The following is a 23,722-nucleotide window of genomic DNA, read 5'->3' as shown; positions in this document are numbered from 1 at the left end:
ATGTACATATACATATACACACCTGTCTTTCACATTCTTTGAAAGTAAGTTGTAATCATCAGGTTACTTCATTTTAATATAGCAATAGGCACATTTCCTAAGAAGGATTCTCCCTTAAATACTAGACTGCTGTCATACCTAGGACAGTAGCTCCATAACATTTTCTTATCCTCCAACCAGATCTTTCTTTTCCTGCTCACCCCAATAATGTGTTTTAGGATTATACATTATACATGTAAGTTGGCTTTCTTTAGTCTCTTTTAGTCTGGTATATCCTTACCCCATTTTAAAAAAAATTTAAATTTTTTTGTGTGCTAGGAATTGAACCCAGGGGTGCTTTACCACTGAGCTACATCATTAATTCTTTCTATTTTTTATTTTAAGACAGGGTCTTGCTAAGTTGCTGAGGCTGGCCTTGAACTTGGGATTCTCCTGCCTCAAAACATTTACTTGCTGGAATTATGGACATGCATTGGGATTGAGGCATGCCTGGCCCTTGCCCCACATTTTTAAAAAATATATATTTGGAGTTGAGGCATAACATTTTTAGTGAAATGTTAAGAATTAACTATAAGTCTCTGTGAAGTTTCACATATGTGAACTGTTAAAATTTTGATTCTTGCAATTTTCACTTAACACAGTGAACATTTTCCTTCATCATTCAGTATTCACATATGGAATGATTTTGGCCACTTTTGACTTTGTAAAGTAGAACAGACGTCAGTGTTTTACGTTTTTAGTTGTTATTATGAGCCTGTTTTTGTTTCTTTCATCACATCTCAGACACTCTTTTTTAGACCAAGGTTATGAGACAAATCTGTGGGCACCATGGCTCCTGACTGGATTCGAACAGTGAGGCTCTGAGGGGTTACTTTTACTTGCCTGCACTGGTCTCCTTATGCTTCAGTGGCCTTCACTGAGTCTCCACACAATGGCAGTTGCCAGATCCCTTCATATTGAACATGACTGTGAGGCAGATTAGAAAATTATTTGTCTTTACTGCCAGAAAGGAACATGGGGATACCTAATACAACTCTTAAAAATATAAATTTAATTCTTAGCTTCCTGAGACACTGGATTCGGCACACAGGCTGTTATTGGCCAGCCTCTGGTCAGTCTTAGCATTACATTGTAGGGCTAAGATAAGGATTCACTGTGGACATGTGGCACTGCTCTCCTCTTAGGCAGAGCCAGGAGGAATTGGGGATTCCCTGCTCATAATAGGCAGATACCCACTGACCTTTCCAGGGGAAGCTGGCAAGTCCTGACCAAGGACCATCATGTGACAAACTTTAAAGTTTGCCAGTTCCCTTTTATTTTTCCTTCCTTTTTTCCCTTTAGTACTACTGAAGGGAAAATTCATGAAGGGAAAGGACTTATGGTGCTGACATTTTAGAGGCAACTAATAACAGAGGGAAGGAAGATGGAGCCTCACTTTGCTGTCTTGGAGAGGGCAGCGGGTTGAATGTGGCAGCTGTTAAGGGGAGCGGAACAGGCTGAGCTCCTGGGTAAAAGGAAGAGTAGAGACCATTAATTATTCTTGCCAGAGAAATGGTACAGGTAAGACCCACTGCTGCGACCAACGTGGCCAAACTAGCAGGTTCTGTCGAGGGCGATAGGGGATAAGAAAAAATAAAGAGTCACACAAGCAGATCTTGAAGGTAAAGCTGGGATCGGGTGGAGCACCGCTCTCTGATGAAGAAACAGGTCTAAAGAATTACACCAGCAATCTTTATTATATATGTCTCATTAATCAGATTAAAGACTATGCAAGCATTATTCTTTGTATTCATGAAAGTTATAGGAGTTAGCAACAGTATGCAGCTATTTACTCAGTTACATTCTGCAGTTGCAGTATGCAATGTTGGAAATGCTCAAGAAAGTCCATTGTTTAAAGTTAATTTGTGGCAGATTCAGGAGCAGTGGAACTGGTTATCTTAGCAAAGAAGTTCCTTCATTTCCAGGAGCTGTGTGCCTGAGAGCAAGGTTGAAGCTGATAAGACTAGCAACAGGGTCTCCCTGTGGAGAGCATTACCATAGCAATTGGGCATTCTACACCTTTGAATAGAAACTTTCCCAGTTATCACGCATGCCACAGCCATGAAGTCATCGGTGACCCCAGTCTCAGATACTGGTCTCCCAATCACTGTCATCACTCTCCACAACCCATAACATCATCTAGGTACCAAAGGGGTCTGTTTGTTTGGTTTTTTTTTAAATTTTATTTGTTTTAATTAGATAAACATGACAGTACAATGATCTTGACATATCATACATTTGAATCAGATGGGATATAATTTCTCATTTTTCTGAGAGTACAGGTTACAGAATCACATTGGTCATGCAGTCACGTATATACATACAGTAAAGGGGTCTGTTGATAATCATTTTACCCTTGGCCTTTGCAACCCTTAGGAGTCTTTGGTTCAGTCCAAACCAAGGTCTAGGAGTCCTGACTGAGCTTATCTGCTCTTTAGGCCATACCATTCGTGTGCATGGCTGGTGCTGATTTATGTTTCTTTTTCTCTCCTAGAGACCTCTGAACAGCTGTCCCCTGAGGAGGAGGCTGAGGAGACAGAGGCCTGGGCCAAGCCCTTGAGCCATCTGTGGCAGAACCGACCTCCGAACTTTGAGGCTGAAAAAGAATTCAATGAGACCATGGCCCAGCAGGCCCCTCACTGTGCTGTCTGTATGATCTTTCAGACCTACCATCAGGTAGGACCACTCCACACTCTCTGTGTACCTAGGACCAGTAATCACAGGAAGCTAGATTTAATTGTGGGTACCTTTTGTTTGTCTTAAGAGGGGCTTTTTTTCTCCCCTATTTTCCTCTTTTGCCCCACTCATGTGAAATAGGAATTTGGGAATAGATTGAGGAAAAAAAAGTACTGAGTCTCAAAAGAGAAGTGCTCACAAACTGTTGGAATGCAAAGCAACCTAGCACATACATCCCTGTGACCATGTCCTTGCCTGCAGAAAGTAGCATGATGTGTGGGCAGTGCACAAGTACAAGGATATTTGCCCCTAAATTGTCTAACTCTGATTGCTAATTTATGAATATTAACACCCCACACAAGGGTTACTTCTCTCTCAAGGTAGCCCATATTCTTTCTTCCACCTTTGGTATGTAATCCTTGCTTTCCTAAATAAATCTCTGCTTGCTCCTCAATATCTGACATATGGTGAAATTCTTTTCCATCACAAGGACCCCATTGTCCTGAGTTGAAGTCCTGGTCTTTCATACCTTCTCCAGTCCTCCTCTGGTGACACTTTTATTGGTCAGGTTTCACAGGGCAGATGAACCAGCACTGTGGATTTTTACTTGAGAATGCTTTGGAGATGATGTGGCTCAGGCTCCCCTTGAACTTGCACTCATCACAGACTTTAACTGTTTGCAGAGAATTTTGCTTTTTTATCATCCCATCTAAGACTCTTCCTTGCAGGTGTTGTGTAGTTCTGGTCAGTCAGGGTACAGGGCTGTTATTTATCAAAGCCTGAACTTCAGGTAAAAACCAGATCCTCTGATGTTGTCACCTTCTTTTCTTTCCCATTGTCACAGTTGGTGTTACCAGTAACCAGAAGTAACTAGGGCAGGGCAGAAGCAGAGGGCCTGATTGAAACAAGGGTGTGGGAAAAGCACAGCTGCTGAGCTCCTGTGCCTGTCCCATGCTGGAGCATTGATGGCTTCACCATCATGAATCCCTCAGGGACTGGCTGTGGAAGGCCAGGAGGCATTAATAGCAGCAGGTGTCATGTGGCCAGCTCAGTCCCAGCTGGAACCTTCACAGGGTGACATGCAGTTGATCAGTCTCCTTTGGTGGTTAAAGGGGCATTTGCTGTCCTTTGCTTGGCAGGACCCCAGGTTCTCTCATGATAAAGAGTGAAACCTCAGACCAGCACATTTTGGTCTAGTTACTCACTACTTTCCATTGACAGAAACCAAAATGAAGAACTATATGTGCTATTGTGTTGGGGGGAAGTGATTGACCTGGTGGTGGTTACTGTGAGTGAATCTACCAATTGTAGCTCTACTAAGAGTTATATAAATGGCATATATTCAGAGGGTGATGTGTTTTGGTGCTCCATCTTTGGAGTGAGCTTAACAGTGCCATCCAGCATCAGAGTCAGTATAGTTTGCCAAGGGAAGTATGTGGATGTAATGTTCTTCCTAAAGGGGCCTGAAGCCCGGAATCATAGATGGGACTCCAGCTATGTAACAGCTCAGGTGACCTGCTGACTTAGACCATCAGAGGCAATCTGTGCTGGCCCCATTAGGAGCATCTGCGTTGGGTGCTGTCCCTGAGTGGGACCACAGTGTATTATAGCACATAGGCGCCCTCAGTGGCAGCCTTGTTGCCAGTATCTTAGTGCATTTTATTACCACTCAGTTTGGGAAGATTGAAATCCCAGTTGCCTCTTACCTCGCTCCCTCTTCTCAGTTGTCCCCTAGGGGCCTTTGTTTGATGCTGCTGTGAGAAATTGAATTTGAGTCATTAGAGGTAACTTCAATTAGTAGCTCTGGGATAATGGCTGTGCACCCGGGAGCTGTAGACATAGTCATATCGATAAGAGAGGCAGCTTTCTGCTGATGGAGCAGGTGGGAAGCTGAGAGCATAAGTGCAGCTCACTGCGTTGTACGCTTGTTTTTTCCCCTTAGGTCGAATTTGGAGGTCTTAGTCAGAACTGTGGAAACACTTCAGAATTAGCCCCCCAGAAGCAGAGGACCAAGCCATTGATTCCAGAAATGTGCTTCACCTCAACTGGCTGCAGCACAGACATCAACCTTTCTACTCCTTACCTTGAGGAGGATGGTACCAGCATTCTAGTTTCCTGCAAGAAGTGCAGTGTCCGGGTCCATGCCAGTGAGTGCCTCTTGCCTTCCTTTGCATCCTCTGCCAGGAGCATGCTCCAGTTAATTGGAAGTCCTTGTCACATGTGGCCCTCCCTACCCCCAGTGCAAAGGCTGCTTATGTGTTCTTGGAGAATTTGTTGCCAATCAATGAGTTTGCTTGCACCAGTTGGCAATGTGCTGTCCTCTTGGTTGCACATGTCCAGAGGGGATTAATTGTGCCACTTAATAGGTGTTTGTACCAGTGAATAAAGTTTTTTTTTTTTTTTTTATGGTGCTGGGGATTGAACCCAGGGCTTTGTGCATGGGAGGCAAACACTCTACCAAATGAGCTATATCCCTAGCCCGTGAATACAATTTTTATGGCCTTGGGCCATACTGTGTATTTGAGCCCTGGGATCTCTGACCAAGAATTCAGGTGTTTTTGTAGCATTTGGTATCTTTGGGAGGTGGTCTATGGAAAAAAATTGCAAATCCATATTCTTACTCTGACTTCTGGGTTTAATTTGCTTTTCTCCATGTCCCTATTAGGTTGCTATGGGGTTCCCCCAGCCAAAGCTTCTGAAGAGTGGATGTGTTCTCGGTGTTCAGCCAATGCCCTGGAGGAAGTGAGTACTCTCACACTCTTCCTATCTTCCCCATGAGATTTGGAATATGTTTGGGGCCGGGCTATTTCATGCTGGACTTTATGTCTACTGCAGTCCATGAAGGGCATGGTAGTGATGTCAGAGAGTATATACTATGTAAACAATTCCTATGACAGAGTAGTTGCTGCCCACTTGTGATAAGGCCTGAATGGATCTGGAAGATGTTTGCTCCTTTAATTGAAAACCAGGTTGAGGCCTTTATGTGGAGTATTCATATACAACCCCCTTTAAATAATTCACCTCTGAAGTTAGAGCCTTAGGATGGGGACTTAGGTGATTCACTTTGCAACCATCTCTTCATCATTGCCCCTGGATTGTGCACCACCCTGCCCAGGAAGCAGACTAGGCCTTATGGTGCTTCCAGTTTTGCAACTTTGCTCAGAGTTGCTATGAACATTAACAGCAAAGAGGATCATGTTAAGTCAAGTGAATACTTGGTATCTTCTGCTCCACATGGCATCTGTCTTCTACAGGGGAGTCCTGGGTATAAGGTGTGTGTTTGAAGCCCTACCTATCATTACACTGCTTTCTAAGCCCAAGGTTAGAGTTGCCCACAAAAGGTGGAGGGGAGAGCAGATTGGATGTTAGTGACTTGGTGGTGACCAATTTCTTCTTCCCTCTCCCTTCTGGGCAGGACTGCTGTTTATGCTCCTTACGAGGAGGGGCCCTGCAGAGAGCAAATGATGACAGGTAAGTGTTTTGAGCAGTCTCAGAATGCCCAGGCTCAGTGCTGAAGCACTGTGTAGGGGCACTGTCTACATAAGCTCTCGCAAGTGACCCATGAAGATTTGGGAAGCACACTCTGAGGAGCTCTTAGAATACCAAGACTAATTTTAACAAAGACGCCAAGGGGAGTCAAGTAGTCTCAGATCTTTTTACTCCTTTCCTCTCTGATGCAGAGATGTAAGAAACATCCTCCTTTTGGAGGAGATAAAAACGTGCTTAGGAGAGTATGAAAACCCAGAAAAGTCAGTGCAAGAGCTTTGTGGGCTGGAGGTGTGAACATTTACCTGCTGATATGCAGAGATGGTCATGGCCATAGTCTAGTGAGCACTTTTCAACATAGAAAACTTTGGCTCAGACTCGTTATTTGTTTTTTTTTGTTTTTTGTTTTTTGTTTTTTTTTTAAAGAGAGAGAGAGAGAGAGAAAGAGAGAGAATTTTAATATTTATTTTTTAGTTTTCGGCGGACCCAACATCTTTGTTTGTATGTGGTGCTGAGGATCGAACCCGGGCCGCACACATGCCAGGCAAGCACGCTACCGCTTGAGCCAAATCCCCAGCCCAAGACTATTTGGAGAGGGCAAGTGTCCTCAAGAAGGACACTGAGTAGAACTCAGGCAGTCCGCCCACTGTTAAATAGTGGAAAATAATGTGGAAAACCCAGAAACTTCCATACAGAAGTTTCTGGGTTTTCCACATTAGGCAACTCATTTTCACAGAGTTGCATTTTTGTCTCCTGTTTACTTGCTCTGAGGTTTTTACCTTGAAGAGCTGGCTGTCTTAAGGGTCAGTGTACACAGGTAGGTGGCAGCCAATGGTCCACATCTTGCTTCCAAGTAAAACCCTGTGGGAATGCAGCTCCTGCCTCACAGGATCTCTGTCATGCTGCTTCTGATGCATGGCTGTTCTGCCAGTTCAGTCCTTTAAAGCTACTTGCTCCCATTACTAGAGGAATTGTATTCTTCACAGTTTCAGGATAGGGCTGGTAATGTTCTTCCTTCTTTGAAGTGGAAATGGTTCTACTTGAGCTTTTCACCTTTGCCTTTTTTTTTGTTGTTGTTACCAGGGATTGAACTCAGGGCCACTCGACCAGTGAGCCACATTAGTGCCTTGCAGTTGCTGAGGCTGGCTTTTAACTCATTATCCTCCTGTCTCAGCCTCCCGAGCTGCTGGGATTATAGGCATCCGCCACCACACATGGCTCACCTTTGCCTTTTAATCCCTTTTATACCTTTTAGATGTACACAGAACAAATCTGTTACTGCTCCCACATAACAGTTCTGCCAGGTTTTTTTTTTCTGCTTTTTTTGGTACTAGGGGTTGACCCAGGAATGTTTAACCACTTTCTCTATGTTCAGCCCTTTCTCTCTATTTTTTAAATTTAGAGACAGGGTCTTGCTAGGTTGCTGAGGCTACTTTGAACTTGCGGTCCTCCTGCCTCAGCCTCCTGAACCACTGGGATTATAGGCACGTGCCACCGCACCTTACCTTGTTGAAGGTTTTCAATGACTTTTTGTGTGTGTGTGGTGTTGGAGGTTGAACCCAGAGCATCACACATGCTAGGCAAGTGTGCTGTACCCCTGAGCTAAAATTAAGAGCTCTTGCCATCTTAGTTTTTCTCATCTTGGCACATTCTGGTTTCCCCAAATGTCTATAACTTACTTTAATTTTCTGTGGATGTCCATTGTGTATACCTCTTAGTGAGGCCTGGGTCAAATCTTAAAGACTGAGTCTTTCATGGGTAAAGAGAGCAAGAAGAGAGGTTATTTCAGCCCAAGGAAGAGGTTTGGCAGAAGCCTAGGGAAGATTATTGGCAGATTGGTGAATAGTGGAGATGTTTTCAGGAAGCACCTGGGTTCTGTGGTAAAGAGCTCAGTGTAGAGCTCCCTAGTTTATTCTCACTCCTGAAACCCACCACACCCAATTAACTGTGGCTCTGCTTATTTTACCCCAGACTGAGGGAGTGGTATAAGAAGTATGACCTGGCCTAACCTCGGGTAGGGTGTCTACAGTACTCAGTATGATGATAGTATGGCTCTAACTTTCTTGAGTCCCTGGAACTGGTTGGTGGAGGTTGGGGCCACACTGGGTGAGGGAAGAAGCACTGTTGAGAGGTCTACTTTAGAAGGGAAGACCATAGGGCCTTAGATCCAGAGGTGACTGAGGCTTTTGCCTTTTGGCAGATGGGTTCATGTTTCATGTGCTGTGGCGATCCTGGAAGCAAGGTTTGTCAATATTGCAGAAAGAAGTCCTGTGGATGTGAGCAAAATCCCCCTGCCCCGCTTCAAACTGGTAAGGAATAAGTGATGGTTTTATAGGCCCCACATAATTACCCTAGTTATAAGTCTCTGGGTGGAGGGCAACAGTACCTTTCTGCTTGGCCCAGTGGCTACCTTTATCCCTTGGTTTTGGTCAGTTTGTGATTCTTGCCTTCTGTTAAATAACTTAATATCATATATGATTAGACATGGGATTAGAGTAGGCTGTGTGTACCTCATGTTTCTGGGAGGAGGGTGGCTCTGTGCATTTGGATGGAGTAACACTAGGGGAAGCTGGACTGTCAATTCCTAGAATCATTGGCTTTCTTCCTCTGGATGCAGAAATGTGTCTTCTGTAAGAAGCGGAGGAAAAGAAATGCTGGCTGCTGTGTGCAGTGTTCTCACGGCCGTTGCCCAACTGCATTCCATGTAAGCTGTGCCCAGGCTGCTGGAGTGATGATGCAGCCAGATGACTGGCCCTTTGTTGTCTTCATTACCTGCTTTCGGCACAAGATTCCCAACTTGGAGGTGAGAAAGGGTGCAGCTCAGAAGTCCTTGATAGTCTTCAGGGCCATTTTCTCTGCATGTTATGTGCATTTATTGGGTTGGCAAGTGTTTCCTCAAGTATTGTGTTTGATGGAGAGTGCTCCTACAGGAGCCCCTTCTTAATTCATTAAGAAGGGTCTCCTGTAGGTCTCTGCCAAGCTGCTTGTGGTTGATTCTTTTGGGTTATCTGTTAACTTGGTTGTCTCTCCACTAGGATAAGCTCTTTGAAGGTCCACCTCTTATTAATCTTGAGAACTGATGGGGAGAGCTCCTGACAGTTCACCATTAATTGCTACTAAGATTTTCGTAGTCCTCTAAATGGTGACATGCAGAGAAAGATAAGTGAAAAGTTAGCTAGAGGAGTTATGAAATGGTCTGGGTAGAAGGTGGCATTCAAAGAGGTCTTGAATGTAAGAAGGAATTATGAGCAGGAAGGCATTCAGGGCTTCAGAAATAGAAGAAACAAACTTTGGAAGAATGAACATTCAAGCTGATCTTGGGCCTGTGTTGGGGGATGATAATTTAGAAGTAAGCAGCAAGGAAGATGAAGTCCCTAGGTTGCTACATTTAGGAGTTTGACCTCTCTTCCAGTGCAGGAGAACTCTGAATACTGCAATTTTGAACTATATTTTCTAACAGTCACTCTGGTGGTTTGAGGAGAGAATTCAACGAATCAGAATTTAAGGCAGGAAAACAAGTTAACATAGGAGACAGTGAGGTCTTAAGTAGGACACATAGAGTTTTAAGGTCATGTCTAACCCTGAGATCCTTAACAGGTCCATTTGACAGGGTTTGTGGACTGCTATGGGGAGAGGGATGGGGGAGAGAGGAGAAGAGGAATGGGAAAGGAAAGTGAACATAACTGAATTTAGGAGACAGGAAGGATGCTGTTACTAACTTATGATGATGTTACTAACTGCAGTCAGGATTGATATGGAGAAGGGCTGGTTTGTCAGGGGAAGGGACAAGGATGAAAAAGAGGAAAGGATATGTAGATTTCGAGGTCTCTGAAGTATTCACACTTGAGCAACAGGAAGGCCAGCTAGGTTAAGGATGAGAGGGAAGATTTGGAGATTATCAGTTTCTGGAAGGATATTTGAACCCAGTTCCTATTGGAAATCAGGCTGTGGATAGTCCCAATGTAAGGAACAGATAGCAAAGCATGAACAAGTGAAAGCAGCCAGCAGAAAGATTAAGAGGGCCATATGCTACTGTAGAGAAGGCATGTCTGGTATGGTGGTTCTTGAGTACTCTAATTTGGGAGATCCCTGGGACAGTCATATCAGATGCCAGTCTCTAGTGGGGGAAGTCTTTGCCATCAGCAAGTTATGGTTATGGTCTAATGGAATAGGTGACCATGCAGACTTTCAGCATTATGGTGAGTACAGTAATCAGAGATAGAGCATGGGAGAACCAGTCTAGGGGAATGAACTTTTAACTCTGCTTGGGATCACAGAAAAGTCCTCCATTGACTGCATCCTTTTCTTTCACAAAGGCATTTTAATGAGCATGAGAGGTGGTGAGCGGTATGGGTGGAACCTTGGGGAGATGGGAAAATATGCTATGTGGGAATGAGGCTTTGGAGGACTAAAAGCCTGATGTAGAATCAATTCCCAGGTCTGGTAGGGAAGTCTGAGTTTGGTCATGAAACAGTAGTACTCCATATACTTAGGTTGATAGCTGTAGACTGCTGATGCTGAGAGGAAGTTGGGGTACTGTTGAGTATTTATCTTACGATTTCATTCTATTTGGTAAGCTTCTGCTATGTGCTAGGCACTATGTTAGATGCTAGGAAAAGTCCCTGTTCTAGCTGGGCGCGGTAGCGCACGCCTGTAATCCCAGCGGCTCACAAGTTCAAAGCCAGCTTCAGCAACTGTGAGGCACTAAGCAACTCAGTGAGACCTTGTCTCTAAATAAAATACAAAATAGAGCTGGGGATCTGGCTCACTGGTCGAATTCCCGTGAGTTCAATCCCTGGTACCAAAACAAAAAGTCCCTGTCTTCAAGGACTTTTATATATGAAGTATGTATCTTCTAGTTGAAAGATACATAGGAAACCGGTAAGAAACTACACAGGAAATAGCATTTTGGATGGTGAGAAGTATAGTAGACAAAAACCAGGATGCGGTGAGTAGAAGAGTGGGTAGTAAGGAGGGCAGCAGTGGGTGGTCCTCAGAATGTGAGGGAGTTATATGCAGGCTACTGGGGAATGGCATTTCAGATAGTGGAATCCTTAGGTAAGAGCGTGTATATTCAGAGAACAGGAGAGGATGACATGGCTAGAGTGGAGTGGGCAGGTGGTGGGGTAGTAGGGGTGGAGGCTTGCTGGACATGAGCCTGCACCTTACTTTGTTATCCTGTTTGCATCAAGGACTAGTTTAGAATGAGAAGGGTAAGGAGAGGGCACCAGAGATGATAGGTCTCTCTCTCTTTTTTCTTTTTTGGTACTGGGGATTGGACTCGGGCACTTGACCACTGAACCACATCCTCAGCCCTGTTTTCAATTTTATTTAGAGACAGGGTCTTACTGAGTTGCTTAGCACCTTGCTGTTGCTGAGGCTGAGGCTGGATTTGAACTCATAATTCTCCTGTCTCAGCCTCCCATGCCGCTAGGATTACAGGCGTGCACCACCGCATCTGGTGATAGGTCTCTTATAGTGGGGGCAACATGTTATATGCAGCTGAGGAATTAAAGGAAATCTCAATCTTTATACCCTGGAGGTATAGCTTAGTGCACAGATCAGTGTGGAGCATTGCCTGATGCCCAGAGTCTCCAGTCACTGTTGATTTTTCTACCCAAATATGTGATGTGTGTGCATTAGTAGGTGCTATTTGGTCAGTTCTAGTTTGGTCAGTTGTGCACTGGGAACTCAGGAGAACCGAATTTTTAGAGGAAAACAGAACCCTGGTTGGGATATGGGTTATCTGGAATGGCCTGTTTCCACTCCCATTTCTTCTCCTTTTTTGCTTTTCCATTTCCATGATTATATTTCTCTGATAAAGGGGGACAGATTGATGTTGGTATCCATTTGCAATTCCTATCAGCCCCAGATGTGAGTTACCCAAGCTTCTTCTTTTTTCTAGCGTGCCAAGGGTGCCTTGCAGAGCATCACTGCAGGCCAGAAGGTCATTAGCAAGCACAAGAATGGGCGCTTCTACCAGTGTGAGGTGGTCAGACTCACCACTGAGACCTTCTATGAAGTCAACTTTGATGATGGCTCCTTCAGTGACAATCTGTATCCTGAGGACATAGTGGTAATGTCTGCAAGCAGCTTCTGGGACGGTTTAAGACTGGGATCCTTCTAGGTCTGACTAGCTGACAGGTTGTGGGTTGGCCTTTTCTAGCCTGGTCCTGTGGTCCCATCAGTAGGTTCCCAAAAAGAAAGAAGCATTGTACCGTTCTTTCCTTACAAGGAAAATTGTGTACTACTAGGGTACTGATTCTAGAAGTTGGTGGGAATCATTGTTTTTTGCAATTCTTTAAAAAGCATGCATATTTTTCAATCTCAACTATCGCTGAAGGCATCTAGTGTGGTAGAAAAGCTCAGGGTTTGGAATAAAACCAATGTGCTGGGCTGGGGTTGTAGCTCAGTGGTAGAGCGCTTGCCTAGCATGTGTGAGACACGGGTTTGATCCTCAGCACCAAATAAAAAATAAATATAATAAAAGGTATGGTGTCCCATCTACAACTAAAAAAAAAATTTTAAAAAAACAAAAAACACCAATGTGTTAATATCACCATGATTGCTTCGAAGTTGTGTGACCTCAAGAAATTTTTCCAACCCTGTTTTTTTTTTTGGTACCAGGGATTGAACCCAGGGTCACTTAACTACTGAACCACATGCCCAGCCTTCCTTTTTTATGTTTTATTTTGAGATGTGGTCTTATAAGTCCTTATGGCCTCCCTTAGTTGCTGAGGTGGGTCTCGAATTTGCAATCCTCCTACCTTAGCTCCTGAGTTGCTCAGATTACAGGCATGTTCCTCTGTGCCTGGCTCCAACTCTATTTTCTATCATGTTTTTTTAGTATGTGCATAGAACTGTTTTTGGTACTTTACAGATTACTTTTTGGTAGAGAGCTTTGGGGTAGGGTCTGGGGTTGTGGCTCAGTAATAGAGCACTTGCCTAGCATGCGTGAGGCACTGGGTTCAATCCCCAGCACCACATAAATAAAGTAAAGGTATTGTGTCCATCTACAACTAAAAAAAATATAAAAAGAGAGAGCTTTAGGGGTAAGTAGCAATGACTTGGTGTCAGCCCTGGCTTGTTTATGATATAATACCTGAGACACTAGAGGTCCTACCTCCCTGTACCCAATCTTTAGTTTCCTGACATAATATTCAGGACTTAGTCCAGGTTTCTCTTGACCCTACCCTGCCTTTTCATTTCAGTTAGTCTAAGCACAAGTTAGAATAGTGTTGCCACTTTTTCCTTTAACAAATTGGATATTTCCCTTGTTTATACTGCATTAACAACTTAATTTGTAAAAGTTCACAAAGTACTTATAAGGGTGGTCTAATGTCATTTTAAAGATATTAGTATTCATAGCAGCGTTTTTTAAGTCCTTACAGTATGACAGGCACTGTGCTAAGTATTTAAGACAAATGTGTTTCCCTTTTCATACCATGTCTGAGAAGTAGGTGATATTATCTCTAACAATGTAGTGATCTCAGAACTCATTTTTCTAAAAGTTATTGAGGACCCCAAAAAGCATATATTTTTGTGGGGTTATCTCTAGTAATATTTACCCTGTTCAATATTAAAACAGATTAATATTCCTTTTTTAATGAAAAATATCTTTTCTAAAACAAAAACCACTAGTGAGAAGAATGCCATTTTTCACCAATTTTGCAAATCTCTTTAATGACACTTCTTTATTCTGTCTGTTCTGTGGTACATTATTTTGGTTAAAGTAGAGGAAGAAAATTCAGCTTCATACAGTTATGTAGTTGGAAAGGGAAGATCATTTGAATAGCTTTCAAATCATATAATTATTCTTCTCTGATATTCCACCAAAACTCAATGAGTGGCTTTTTATGTAGGGGTAGGGTATGTAAGAAGGATTGAACCCAGAAGCACTTAATCACTGAGCCACATCCTTAGGCAAACACCCTCCCTCCCTTTTAAATTTTGAGACAAGGTCTTGCTGAGTTGCTTAGGGCCTCACTAAGATGCTGTGAGGCTGGCTTTGAACTTGCAATCTTCCTGTAACAAGTGGCATTTTTAAAAGGTTAGTTGTAGTGTGGGATCTGAAAGCAGATCAGTAAACTTGTACTCTATTACATTAAAATCCATCTGTCTGCCTTGCACTTAGAATGGATCTTTTACCCATGCCTAATTTCATAATACTATATATTGGCCATATAGAAAATACTGGTGTAGCCAGGCACCGTGGTGCATGCCTATAATCCCAGTAGCTCGGTAGGCTGAGGCAGGAGGATTGCGAAGTCAAAGCCAGTCTCAGTAAAAAGCAAGGTGCTAAGCAAATCAGTGAGACCCTGTCTCTAAATCAAATACAAAATAGGGCTGGGGATGTAGCTCAGTGGTCTAGTGCCCCTGAGTTCAATCCCTGGTACTCCCCCTTGCCAAAAAATAAAAATAAAAAAAGTGCACTGAGCTATGGAAATCTTCCAAATGTTAAATTTTCTTATAAATATCAAAACATTGGACTTGGGATGTGATGCAGTGGTAAAGTACTTGCCTGGCACATATGAGGCCCTGGATCAGTTACCAGACCCACAAAAAGAAAAAAAATCACATTTATTAGTGTCCCTCATCTTGTCAAAAGACTAAATACTGGGATCCTACAAATTGACAGTGGTGAATTTCCACTTTTTTGAAATTCTAATTTTCACTTGAAAGTTTGAATTTTAATTAATTATTTTTGCTGTGTTGGGAATTGAACATAGGGCTTCATGTATTCAAGGCAGGCACTCTTTCACTGAGGTACAGCTACAGCCCTTTCGATTTTATTGTAGTGTGCTAAATTGCCCAAATTGGTCTCTAATTTGAAATCTTACTGCCTCAGCTTCCTAAGTAGCTGAGATTACAGGTGTCCATTATATATTTGTTTAATTAATTAATTTATTTTTGACTTTGGGCATTGAACCCAATGCCTCATGCACAATAGGCACTACCACTGAACTTCATCCCTAGCCTGAAAGCTTAAATTTTATTTAATTCCTCTTCCCTCCCTCCCTTCCTTCCTTTCTTTTTTGTCACATTGCCGGGGGTTGAACCCAGAGCCTTGTGCGTGCTAGGCAAGTGTTTTGCCAACCTGAATACAGGCACTCTCTCACTGAGGTATAGCTACAGCCTGAATATGATTTTTTTTTTTTTTTCCTAGATAATCATCATACTGCCATATGCAGCCTGGTGTGTCTTACGAGACTTACTCATGCATTCAAGATTAAGATTTAACAAAAAGCTGGGTGCAGTGGTACATACCTGTAATCTTAGCGACCAGGAGGCTGAGGCAGGAAGATTGCAATTTTGAGGCCAGCCTCAGCAATTTAGCAAGACACTAAGCAACTTTAGCAAGACCCTGTCTCAAAATAAAAAAGTAAAAAGGGCTGGGAATATAGCTCAGTGATTAAGTGTCCCTGTGTTTAATCCCCATACCAAAAAAAGGTGTAATAAAATTGTTATTGTTTCGGGGCTGAGGATGTGGCTCAAGTGGTATCGTGCTCGCCTGGCATGCGTGCGGCCCAGGTTCGATCCTCAGCACCACATACAAACAAAGATATTGTGTCTGCCGAAAACTAAAAAATAAATATTAAAAAAAATTGTTATTGTTTTATCAAGGACATTGTTATGTGAAATGATACTTTTTTTTTTTCTTTAAATTTTGTATGCATAGCAATAACAACTTGTAGAGTTTGGGGCCCCCTACTTTGATTTATGCACATGGCAAGTGGTTGTACCCATCATTGATTTTACACCATCTCTGCAAATGTCAACAAGGTGCAAAAGACTAGTGTTTTTTTTTAAATACTTTTTTTAATAATTAATTTTTTTATGTGGTGCTGAGGCTCCAACCCAGTTCCTCACATGTGCTAGACGAGTGCTATACCACTGAGCCACAACCCCAGTCCAAGACTAGTGTTTTAACATGAAATTAGTCATGATCTCACATGTTCCCTGCACAGGGTTGTGGACCAAGCTTTGAGAACTACTGTTATTGAATTGCATAGATCTTTAGTGGTTTATCAAGAAGTACATGTTGGACTACTTAAAACTTCCACTCAGATACTTGTTTTGGGGTGAAGGCACGATAGTTTCTGCTTAATTCTTAGATTCATATAAAACATGATTATTGATTACCTAACCCATAAATGACTTGGCAATATAATATACAGCCATTTCTACTCAATTAATGAACTCTTGTCATATAATATGATGTTTATCAGAGCAACTGTAAACATGCACATCCTTTTAGACTCAGTACCCTGCCCCTCTCTGATGTGTACTTTTTAGGCGTTGTCCTGTGGAACTTCTCTGAGGTCTACCAATCATAAATTCATAAACTATTGTGTTTGTACATTGTCCATCCACTGTGCACCAGGTCCCGTGCTAGGATATGGTAATGATTCACCTTAGTGTACACCCTTTTATGAGAAGTAAAAGTTCTAATGTCTTTTGCTAATTCTGTGGAAGGTGATCCTTTTTTCTCACCTTTCCTGTATTTTAAGAACACATTTCTTAAAAACATAGCTGAGTATAGTTCTGGTGTTTGCTTATGACAGAGCCCTGAAGAATCCTTTAAGGGATAGTTGAAGGGATATAAAGAGGACTGTTGATTCTCCTTTGCTAATTATAATCTACTAACTTTATTAAAAAGCTATTATTTCTTGTCATCTGTTGGCAGCAGGGAACAGAGATATGGGGCATACTTTGATTCAGCAAGCTGGTCTTTGTATCTTTCAGTCCAGAGCAAGCTACCTTGCTTGAAGTATCTCAGCCAAGTATTTGTTTTGGTTCATTCTTTCCTAAGTAGGTGTTCATTACTATTGTATTCAAGTGGACCTTTCTTTCATTCTCCTTCCTTCTTCTTTCCTCAGAGCCAGGACTGCCTACAGTTGGGTCCTCCTGCTGAAGGAGAAGTGGTTCAAGTGAGATGGACAGATGGCCAAGTCTATGGAGCTAAATTTGTGGCCTCCCACCCCATCCAGATGTACCAGGTAGCTGGGGGTTCTTGCTAGGGAGTTGGGAGTTGGTGGGTATTTGATTACTTCAGTGCTTTCTTTTGGGTGAGAGATGAGTCTATACTCTTGAGAGAATTAGTGGATCCAGTAGCAACCTTTTCAGACTTAGGGGTCTGTCCTGGGTCAGGTCTGCCAGTAGGGTTTCAGACATGGCATTCCTTACTCCAGTGTTGTAACACTTTCCTTTGGCTGCAGGAAATTGCTATTCTGCATGGTAGACTAGGGGAGTCTCAGGGGTATTGTAGCCCAGAGGACTCTGTTTCCTTGGCAGGTGGAGTTTGAGGATGGCTCGCAGCTTGTGGTTAAGAGAGATGATGTATACACGCTGGATGAAGAGCTTCCCAAGAGAGTCAAGTCTAGATTGGTGAGTGTGTTTTCTGTGTACCCTGGGCTCCTGTCTGGGAGGGGAGGGAAGATGGCAGGAGTATGTCCTTTTGTTGTTTTCTTGGGATAGTTGGCCACAAAGTGATTATTTGGCTTGCCTGTCCTACTGTAGTCAGTAGCCTCAGACATGCGCTTCAACGAGATTTTCACGGAGAAAGAGGTTAAGCAGGAAAAGAAACGGCAGCGGGTAATCAACTCGAGGTACCGAGAAGACTACATCGAGCCTGCACTGTACCGGGCCATCATGGAGTAGGCATTTCCAAGGTTCAAGAGGTTCCCAGCCATCAAGGCGAGAGCACTCGGGTTCCACAGCACAGCAGACACTCGGAACTCTGAAGTCTTTAAAAGTGAAGTTCTAAAAAGAAAAGGAATGAAATAACCAACCCCATCACCTTCTCACCCCAGCTGAATTGCATTCCGCTGTAGAGAAATGACAAGCTGTTTTTGGACTTGTGGCAGCAGCCGTTGATCTCCCAGCTGAGGGGCTGAGCACTGGAATGCTGTGGCTGCATTAGCCCCCAGTCTGAAAAGGGGTCAGCTGTGCTGGCTGGGTGGGTTCCCCTGTTCCTGGCCTAGGACTTAGCTTCCTGCCAAGCACCTGCACCGACCAGGCAGAGGTGCTGGTGCTTGACCCAACTCTCCTTTTGTATTTATATGTGTGTATGTGTGTGTGTGTGTGTGCGTGCGTGTGTGCGTGTGTGTGTGTGTGTGTGTGTGTGTGTTTGGGTGTTTGGTCTGGACCAGCTTCTGTCAGCCCCTGGCCTTTACTTTTTTCTTGCCTCTTCAGGGCAAACAAAATGTGAAATTCCGCCCTCAGCTGAGCTGAGTAAGGGCCCCTGTGGGTTGGCTGAAGATGGGTGTAGCCATCTATTCAGGCTTGGAAAGGCCTCAGGAGTGCTGGCAAAGCTGCAGTGTTGAGAGGCTAAGGAGTTGATGCCACCTTTGTCCTCCCTTGAGGAGAATACAAGGGTAACATGGATATGTGCCCGCAATACTCTAGGCACAGAACCCCTGTGGCACAGTATTACTTGGTGTGGGTAGGGAATACCCCAAAGGGAGGATTTTAATGATGGAAGCAGGCAGAGCCTGGTAGGTGATTCTGTCAACAGAAAATTGCAATCATGCAGGGGCTGGGAGGGTTAGAGTGAATTGGGGCCACTGGAGGCTAGGGGCAAGTATAGATATGCCCTTGGTCTTGGGGTGGGAGGGTGCTGAATTGAGGGTGGGGGGTGGGAATAGAGGGCAACACTGAAGGGGTTAAACAGGTTTTTGCTCCTCTTGAATTTGTTTGCCTGGGCCCAGGATTGTAGGGCTTCATACTTAATCCTATGTATACAAGAATCAAATTTATAAACTTCCCCATTTTTTGTTACGTATGAACGCTATAAACCAAATTATTTTGAAAACTGGTGCATCACCTTGTCCTTAGCAATAAAAAGTGTGTTGAGCAGATTGGCTGTGTCTGCCCCAAGGAGCCCAAGTGGCCAAGGGTCAGGCTGGGGTTTATCAAGAGTCATATGCTCTGGAACAGGGCTGTGTATTTAAAGAGTCCATGAGGCAGAGTTTGGAAAGTGGTTCCAGGAGAGGGCTCCCTTTCTTGTTAGGCTCCATATTAAGCCTCATGGTGGGCCATGGGGAGCAGGGGCATTTCTGGCTATGAGCACCTCTTTTTGCTTACCCTGCCCTAGAGGGGGCCAAGAGGAGGTAAGGGTGGAAGGACCAGACTACTGAGTCTTCTCAACATAGTTTGATTTCTCATTTCCACCCCATTTGATAAATCCTAAACTGGGCTAAGTCCATGCCAGCATCTGTGTTTCATACATGTTGTGGAACCAATTTGAAAGAAAGGAGTGTTTACATTCTAGGTACTTGGAGAGCAAGTGACTTGTATCCAGTAGGGTTCTGAAGTTGCTCTCCAAGCTACTTATAGTTGGTGAAAAGTTTCCCAGGAGGAATATCCTCTTTGCCTTAAGGTTGATGGGGACAAAGATAGGGGAGTCTCAAGGCAGGAAGGGGACAGTAAATAGGTGTCAGACTCTGGTGCAACATAGCAGTTATAGCTGGCCTTCAGAGGTGCTTCCAGTGGCATGTCCCTGTCCAGGTACAGGAGATGATTTGAGTCAGCTACCCAGTGAGTGCTTCCTGTCCCTGGAACTTGGGAGGTGGCTGCTACTTGGTATTGATTGTAGGGGAAGGGAAGAGCAGAAGGTTTCAAAGATGCTTTTCTATATCAACTCCTGGTGTCAAGGCAAGGTTGAGCCTTTGCCTTTTACTCAGGGAGTCCCAGAGGATGTGCCAGAAAAGGCTGGGCAGAGCCTGGACTTAATGGAATGTTCAGTGGACCCTGGGAGCACACATGTTTGCAGGGAAAAATACACTAACCTATTTTTCTCTACAGGGTCTAGGCCTCCCCAGTGCTCTCTGACCCTGCTGTCCCTAGTCATGCTGAAGGACCTGCAGGCCAAGGTGTCTGATTTAATACCAGTAGAATTCTTAATTAGAAGCCAACCTTTTTCTTTCTTTTTTTCCTTTTTTTTTTTTTTTTTTTTACTTTGTCCTTGAGGAACCCAAGTTCAAAGAGGTGATGAACTGGCCTGTTTTGTTTTTTTTAAGTGATCCAACCCAGGCCCTTGAGCATGCTAAGTATTTGCCCTACCCCTGAGCTACACCTCAACCCTGGCTTGTGCCTTTTTCCTTCGCTGGCTAGTTAGTCAGGTCTGAGTTTTCAAGACTGACCCAAATTAAAAGCCAGACCAGTTCCCCCCTGCCGGCTTGCATCCCCTCAAGCCCTTTTTATAAGACAAACTGCTTTCCTTTAGTAATGTAGGGTCCTTGGGTCGGTATATAAAAAATGACAGTTCAAGTCCCTTAAGGCCAGGGCTTGGCTGAGGGAAAGAGGGTGCAGGATGGGAGAGGGGGAATCCCTGGAGCTGCAGTATGGTGGGTGGGGTAGTCGTGTGTCCCGACTAAACATCTTCTACTGGCCTCTGAAGTTAATAATGTCCGAGGGCAATCTGTACCTCCGTGCCCTCTTACCCCACAGAATTAAGCAGGGCTCGCGTAGGTTCAAAGCCTTGGACCTCAGGAGGGTACTGCTGCTCTCAGCCTGGAGGATGAGATGAGGCATCCTTTGGCGTGAAGTGACCGCGACCACCCTGTACTTTGCGACACACTCCCCAGCAAGGAAACAGGCTCTCAATGGGCTGGGTCTTAGGAGACGTCCGCGAGGAAAGTGTGTCCTCTGGGCCTAGGAGAGGACGAGGCGAGGTCGTCCGCGCTGCACCTGCGGCAACCCCAAGCACTGCATCTTCCGCAGTCCGGGTACCCCTGGCTGGCGGGATGGGCGGGGCGCCCGCCGCGAGCTCCGGGCTCCGGAGCCTATTGGGCCGCCCTGTCCTGCGCCCGCCCGCCCTGCGGCGCAGCCCCGCATTGGTCAGCCCGGCGCCCCGCCCGGCTCTCGCGCGCCCATTGGCCATGGATGCCCGACCCCCGGCGAGGGCGCTAAGGCGAAGAGCGGGATTGGTGGTCCAGCCGTCCCGGGTTGCGGCCACGCGCTCCGCCCGCCGCTGCGTCCTCACTATGGCGGCGCCCATGCAGCCCACCGCGTCGTGGGCGCCCGCCGGGGTCCCCCGCGGCTGTCGCCGCCGCCTGCGCCGTCGCCTCCGCTTTCCCGCCCCGCGTGGGGTCGGGCGCCGCCTCCCCACTGTCTCCCTCTCCGCTGCGGTAAGGGCCTGCCCTGCGCTCTTCGGGGCGCGGCAGCTACTGCAGCTAACGGTCGCCTCCCCGCCCCTCCCCCACGCCCGCGTCCTGGGCCCGGCGCCGAGTCCCAGAGCTCGTGCTGGGGAAGGAGGGATCTGGCACAACCCGGTGGACGCTCGGGCTGAAACCTGGAATCTCGCTTGGGTGGGGCTGCTGGGGCTGAGGGGAAGGCCCGCTGGAAACGGGCCAAGGGGTCTGAGGTCACCTGCGTGAGACCCCGCAGCGCTGCGACGCTTAGCGCAGAGGAAGGACACGGTCTTTCGGGCCCAGCTGTAGGAAGAGAAAGGAGAAGTCCAGGGAAAGGGATTCAGCATCTTAGGGGTACTGGTTGTTATTGCTTACTGCTCTACCAGAAGCTAGATCTTCAGAGGCACCGGGGTCAATATGATTGGCAAAGTATGTGTCTTGATTCCTTTCCTTCTGGCACTTTTCCCCATTGTCTTCTCTGTGAGCACGTTTGCAAGAGAGAATGTCTTAGAGAGGAGAGGAGGTTTGGTTAGAAAAATGTCCCATAAATATGTGGGACTCCTTTTCATCATGGTATCTGTTTTTATGATTCCTTATAAACCTCATTTTTGTTTGACATGTGAAGGAGTGAAATGTTAAAACTGAATCATTGTAATTAACCGAGGGCAGGACCAGTTAAGGCAGCTGTTATTTCCAGAAAGCAAAGAATACTTAAAAACTTTTCTGTGATGTACTTTAAATTATTTGTACTACGGATAGTTGCACTCGACTTATGTTACTGAAAGTAAAATAGTCATGACAACTTAGGCTGTTTCTAAGTCAGACTCATCTTGGAGTGATGATTACCCAACTGTTTACTGCACCTAGAAGTCAACAGAGGATTAAAAGGAAGCTGGCACAAAAATTTATGACCAAATGGTAGTTTCAAGTAACTTCTTAAGGCAACAGTAACAAAGACATCTTGAAATATCAAGTGGAAAATTTCTCAATTTCACAAGTCTGAATGTCTAACTATGGTTTAATAAAAGTAAATTATTAATGATGAAATGACATGCATGTTCTTAGAGAATAACTGACTTGTTCAATCAGTCAAGTGTTTATTAAGTACATGTTTTGTCCAATGCATTGATTGAAGGAAACTCAAAGACAATGAAGATATGAAAGTTGTGAATGGGCCAGTAATGTAGTTGTGGGAATAAAGAATGTAAAGGAAAGTAACTAATGATGTGGTCACTGGAGTTCCAAGACAGTATGCACTATGAGAAGTCAAGAAAACGAAAAGCACATGTGTTTCTCAGGGTTTCACAGGGGAGCTGAGGCTTTAGTTGGGCCACAAATAGCCGGTAGCCTGGATGGAGGAAGAAAAGTGAGCTGATGGAAAGCAAGGAAGGTAAAGGTGACAGAATGAACTTGAAATACACAAGGTGGTCCCAGAGGTTCATTACTGAAAAAAGTGGGAGATGAGGTTGTATGAAAGACAACTTGATGGCCTCAAACTAAGGAAGTACCTTTGCCCCCGGTGGAGCAAAGGATAAACAAATAACAGTAGTAAGTACTTCCTTCAAATCAAGTGGGGAGCCAATCTTTAGGAAAGATACACAGTAACACTTTACCTGCCATTGTTTTACACACTCCTCTTTGCTGGTACTGGGGACTGAACTCAGAGGCACTTGATCACTGAGCTACATGCCAAGCCCTTGTAATTTTTTATTTTGAGACTGGTTCTCACTAAGTTGCTCAGGCTGGCCTCAAACTTGTCATCCTCTTGCCTTAGCCTCCTGAGTAGCTGGGATTATAGCCATGTGCCACTGTACCTATTTTACTTTTCATTGTTACTTTTCTGGTTAACCATACTATTTGGAATAATAATTCTCAGCCACCACAGATCTGTACCTCAGGTCTCTTTTTGCCTTCTTTTCTACCCCTGTGTACATTGAGTTGCCAGTTCTTGTCCATCCTGCCTCCATAGCATTCTGGTATTTGCTACATTTCCACTCTTACTGTCATCACACTGATTTGAGGCCATCTATATCATTCCTGTGAATTTCCCCAGAACCTCCCTCTCTTGAAAAACTATTTCCGTTCCTTCCATCACTTTTCTTTCTTATCATCACTTCCAAGTGTGTCACTTCCCTGGCCAGGATTTTCATTGTCTCTACACTGTCTGTTGCATTAGGCACAGACCAGCCTGGCATGGGCAGTGTGGGCAGATGCATTTGTTGTCATGCCCTTACTTTTATTCTATTTTTCAAGTCAGTGGTTTGCTGTTTATACTCCATGCTTTGTTTATATTGACTTTTTCTATCTTAAATGACCCCCTTAAATCTCTCATTACTGTTTCTACTCATGTTTTAGAACCATTAAATATGGAACTTCCTTTTTTTTTT

General features: G+C 44.5%; 2 protein-coding genes across 6 annotated transcripts in view; both read left to right on the top strand.

Annotated features, from left to right (window-relative positions):
- Positions 1 to 18,768, top strand: part of Kdm4a (lysine demethylase 4A) — a 52,165-nt gene extending 33,397 nt beyond the window's left edge. For both annotated transcript variants that reach the window (XM_076860601.2, XM_076860602.2), the window contains exons 13-22: positions 2,534 to 2,715; positions 4,658 to 4,862; positions 5,381 to 5,457; positions 6,131 to 6,186; positions 8,402 to 8,510; positions 8,819 to 9,004; positions 12,107 to 12,277; positions 17,082 to 17,201; positions 17,497 to 17,589; positions 17,722 to 18,768. In XM_076860601.2, coding sequence (XP_076716716.1) covers positions 2,534 to 2,715; positions 4,658 to 4,862; positions 5,381 to 5,457; positions 6,131 to 6,186; positions 8,402 to 8,510; positions 8,819 to 9,004; positions 12,107 to 12,277; positions 17,082 to 17,201; positions 17,497 to 17,589; positions 17,722 to 17,862 — 1,340 coding nt within the window. In that variant the 3' untranslated portion in view covers positions 17,863 to 18,768. The remainder of the gene's footprint in view (positions 1 to 2,533; positions 2,716 to 4,657; positions 4,863 to 5,380; positions 5,458 to 6,130; positions 6,187 to 8,401; positions 8,511 to 8,818; positions 9,005 to 12,106; positions 12,278 to 17,081; positions 17,202 to 17,496; positions 17,590 to 17,721) is intronic.
- Positions 18,769 to 21,124: 2,356 nt separating this feature from the next.
- Positions 21,125 to 23,722, top strand: part of St3gal3 (ST3 beta-galactoside alpha-2,3-sialyltransferase 3) — a 194,013-nt gene continuing 191,415 nt past the window's right edge. For 2 of the 4 annotated variants that reach the window (XM_076860600.1, XM_076860599.1), the window contains exon 1: positions 21,125 to 21,332. The gene's annotated coding sequence lies outside the window, so the exon portion shown is untranslated. The remainder of the gene's footprint in view (positions 21,333 to 23,722) is intronic. The other 2 variants (XM_076860598.1, XM_076860597.1) reach the window with 1 other exon arrangement.

The sequence above is a fragment of the Callospermophilus lateralis genome, chromosome 7, assembly GCF_048772815.1.
Source record: "Callospermophilus lateralis isolate mCalLat2 chromosome 7, mCalLat2.hap1, whole genome shotgun sequence".
NCBI classification, from domain to species: Eukaryota; Metazoa; Chordata; class Mammalia; order Rodentia; family Sciuridae; genus Callospermophilus; species Callospermophilus lateralis.
The sequence above is the reverse complement of the archived record's forward strand: the minus strand, read 5'-3'. Positions and strand labels throughout refer to the sequence as shown.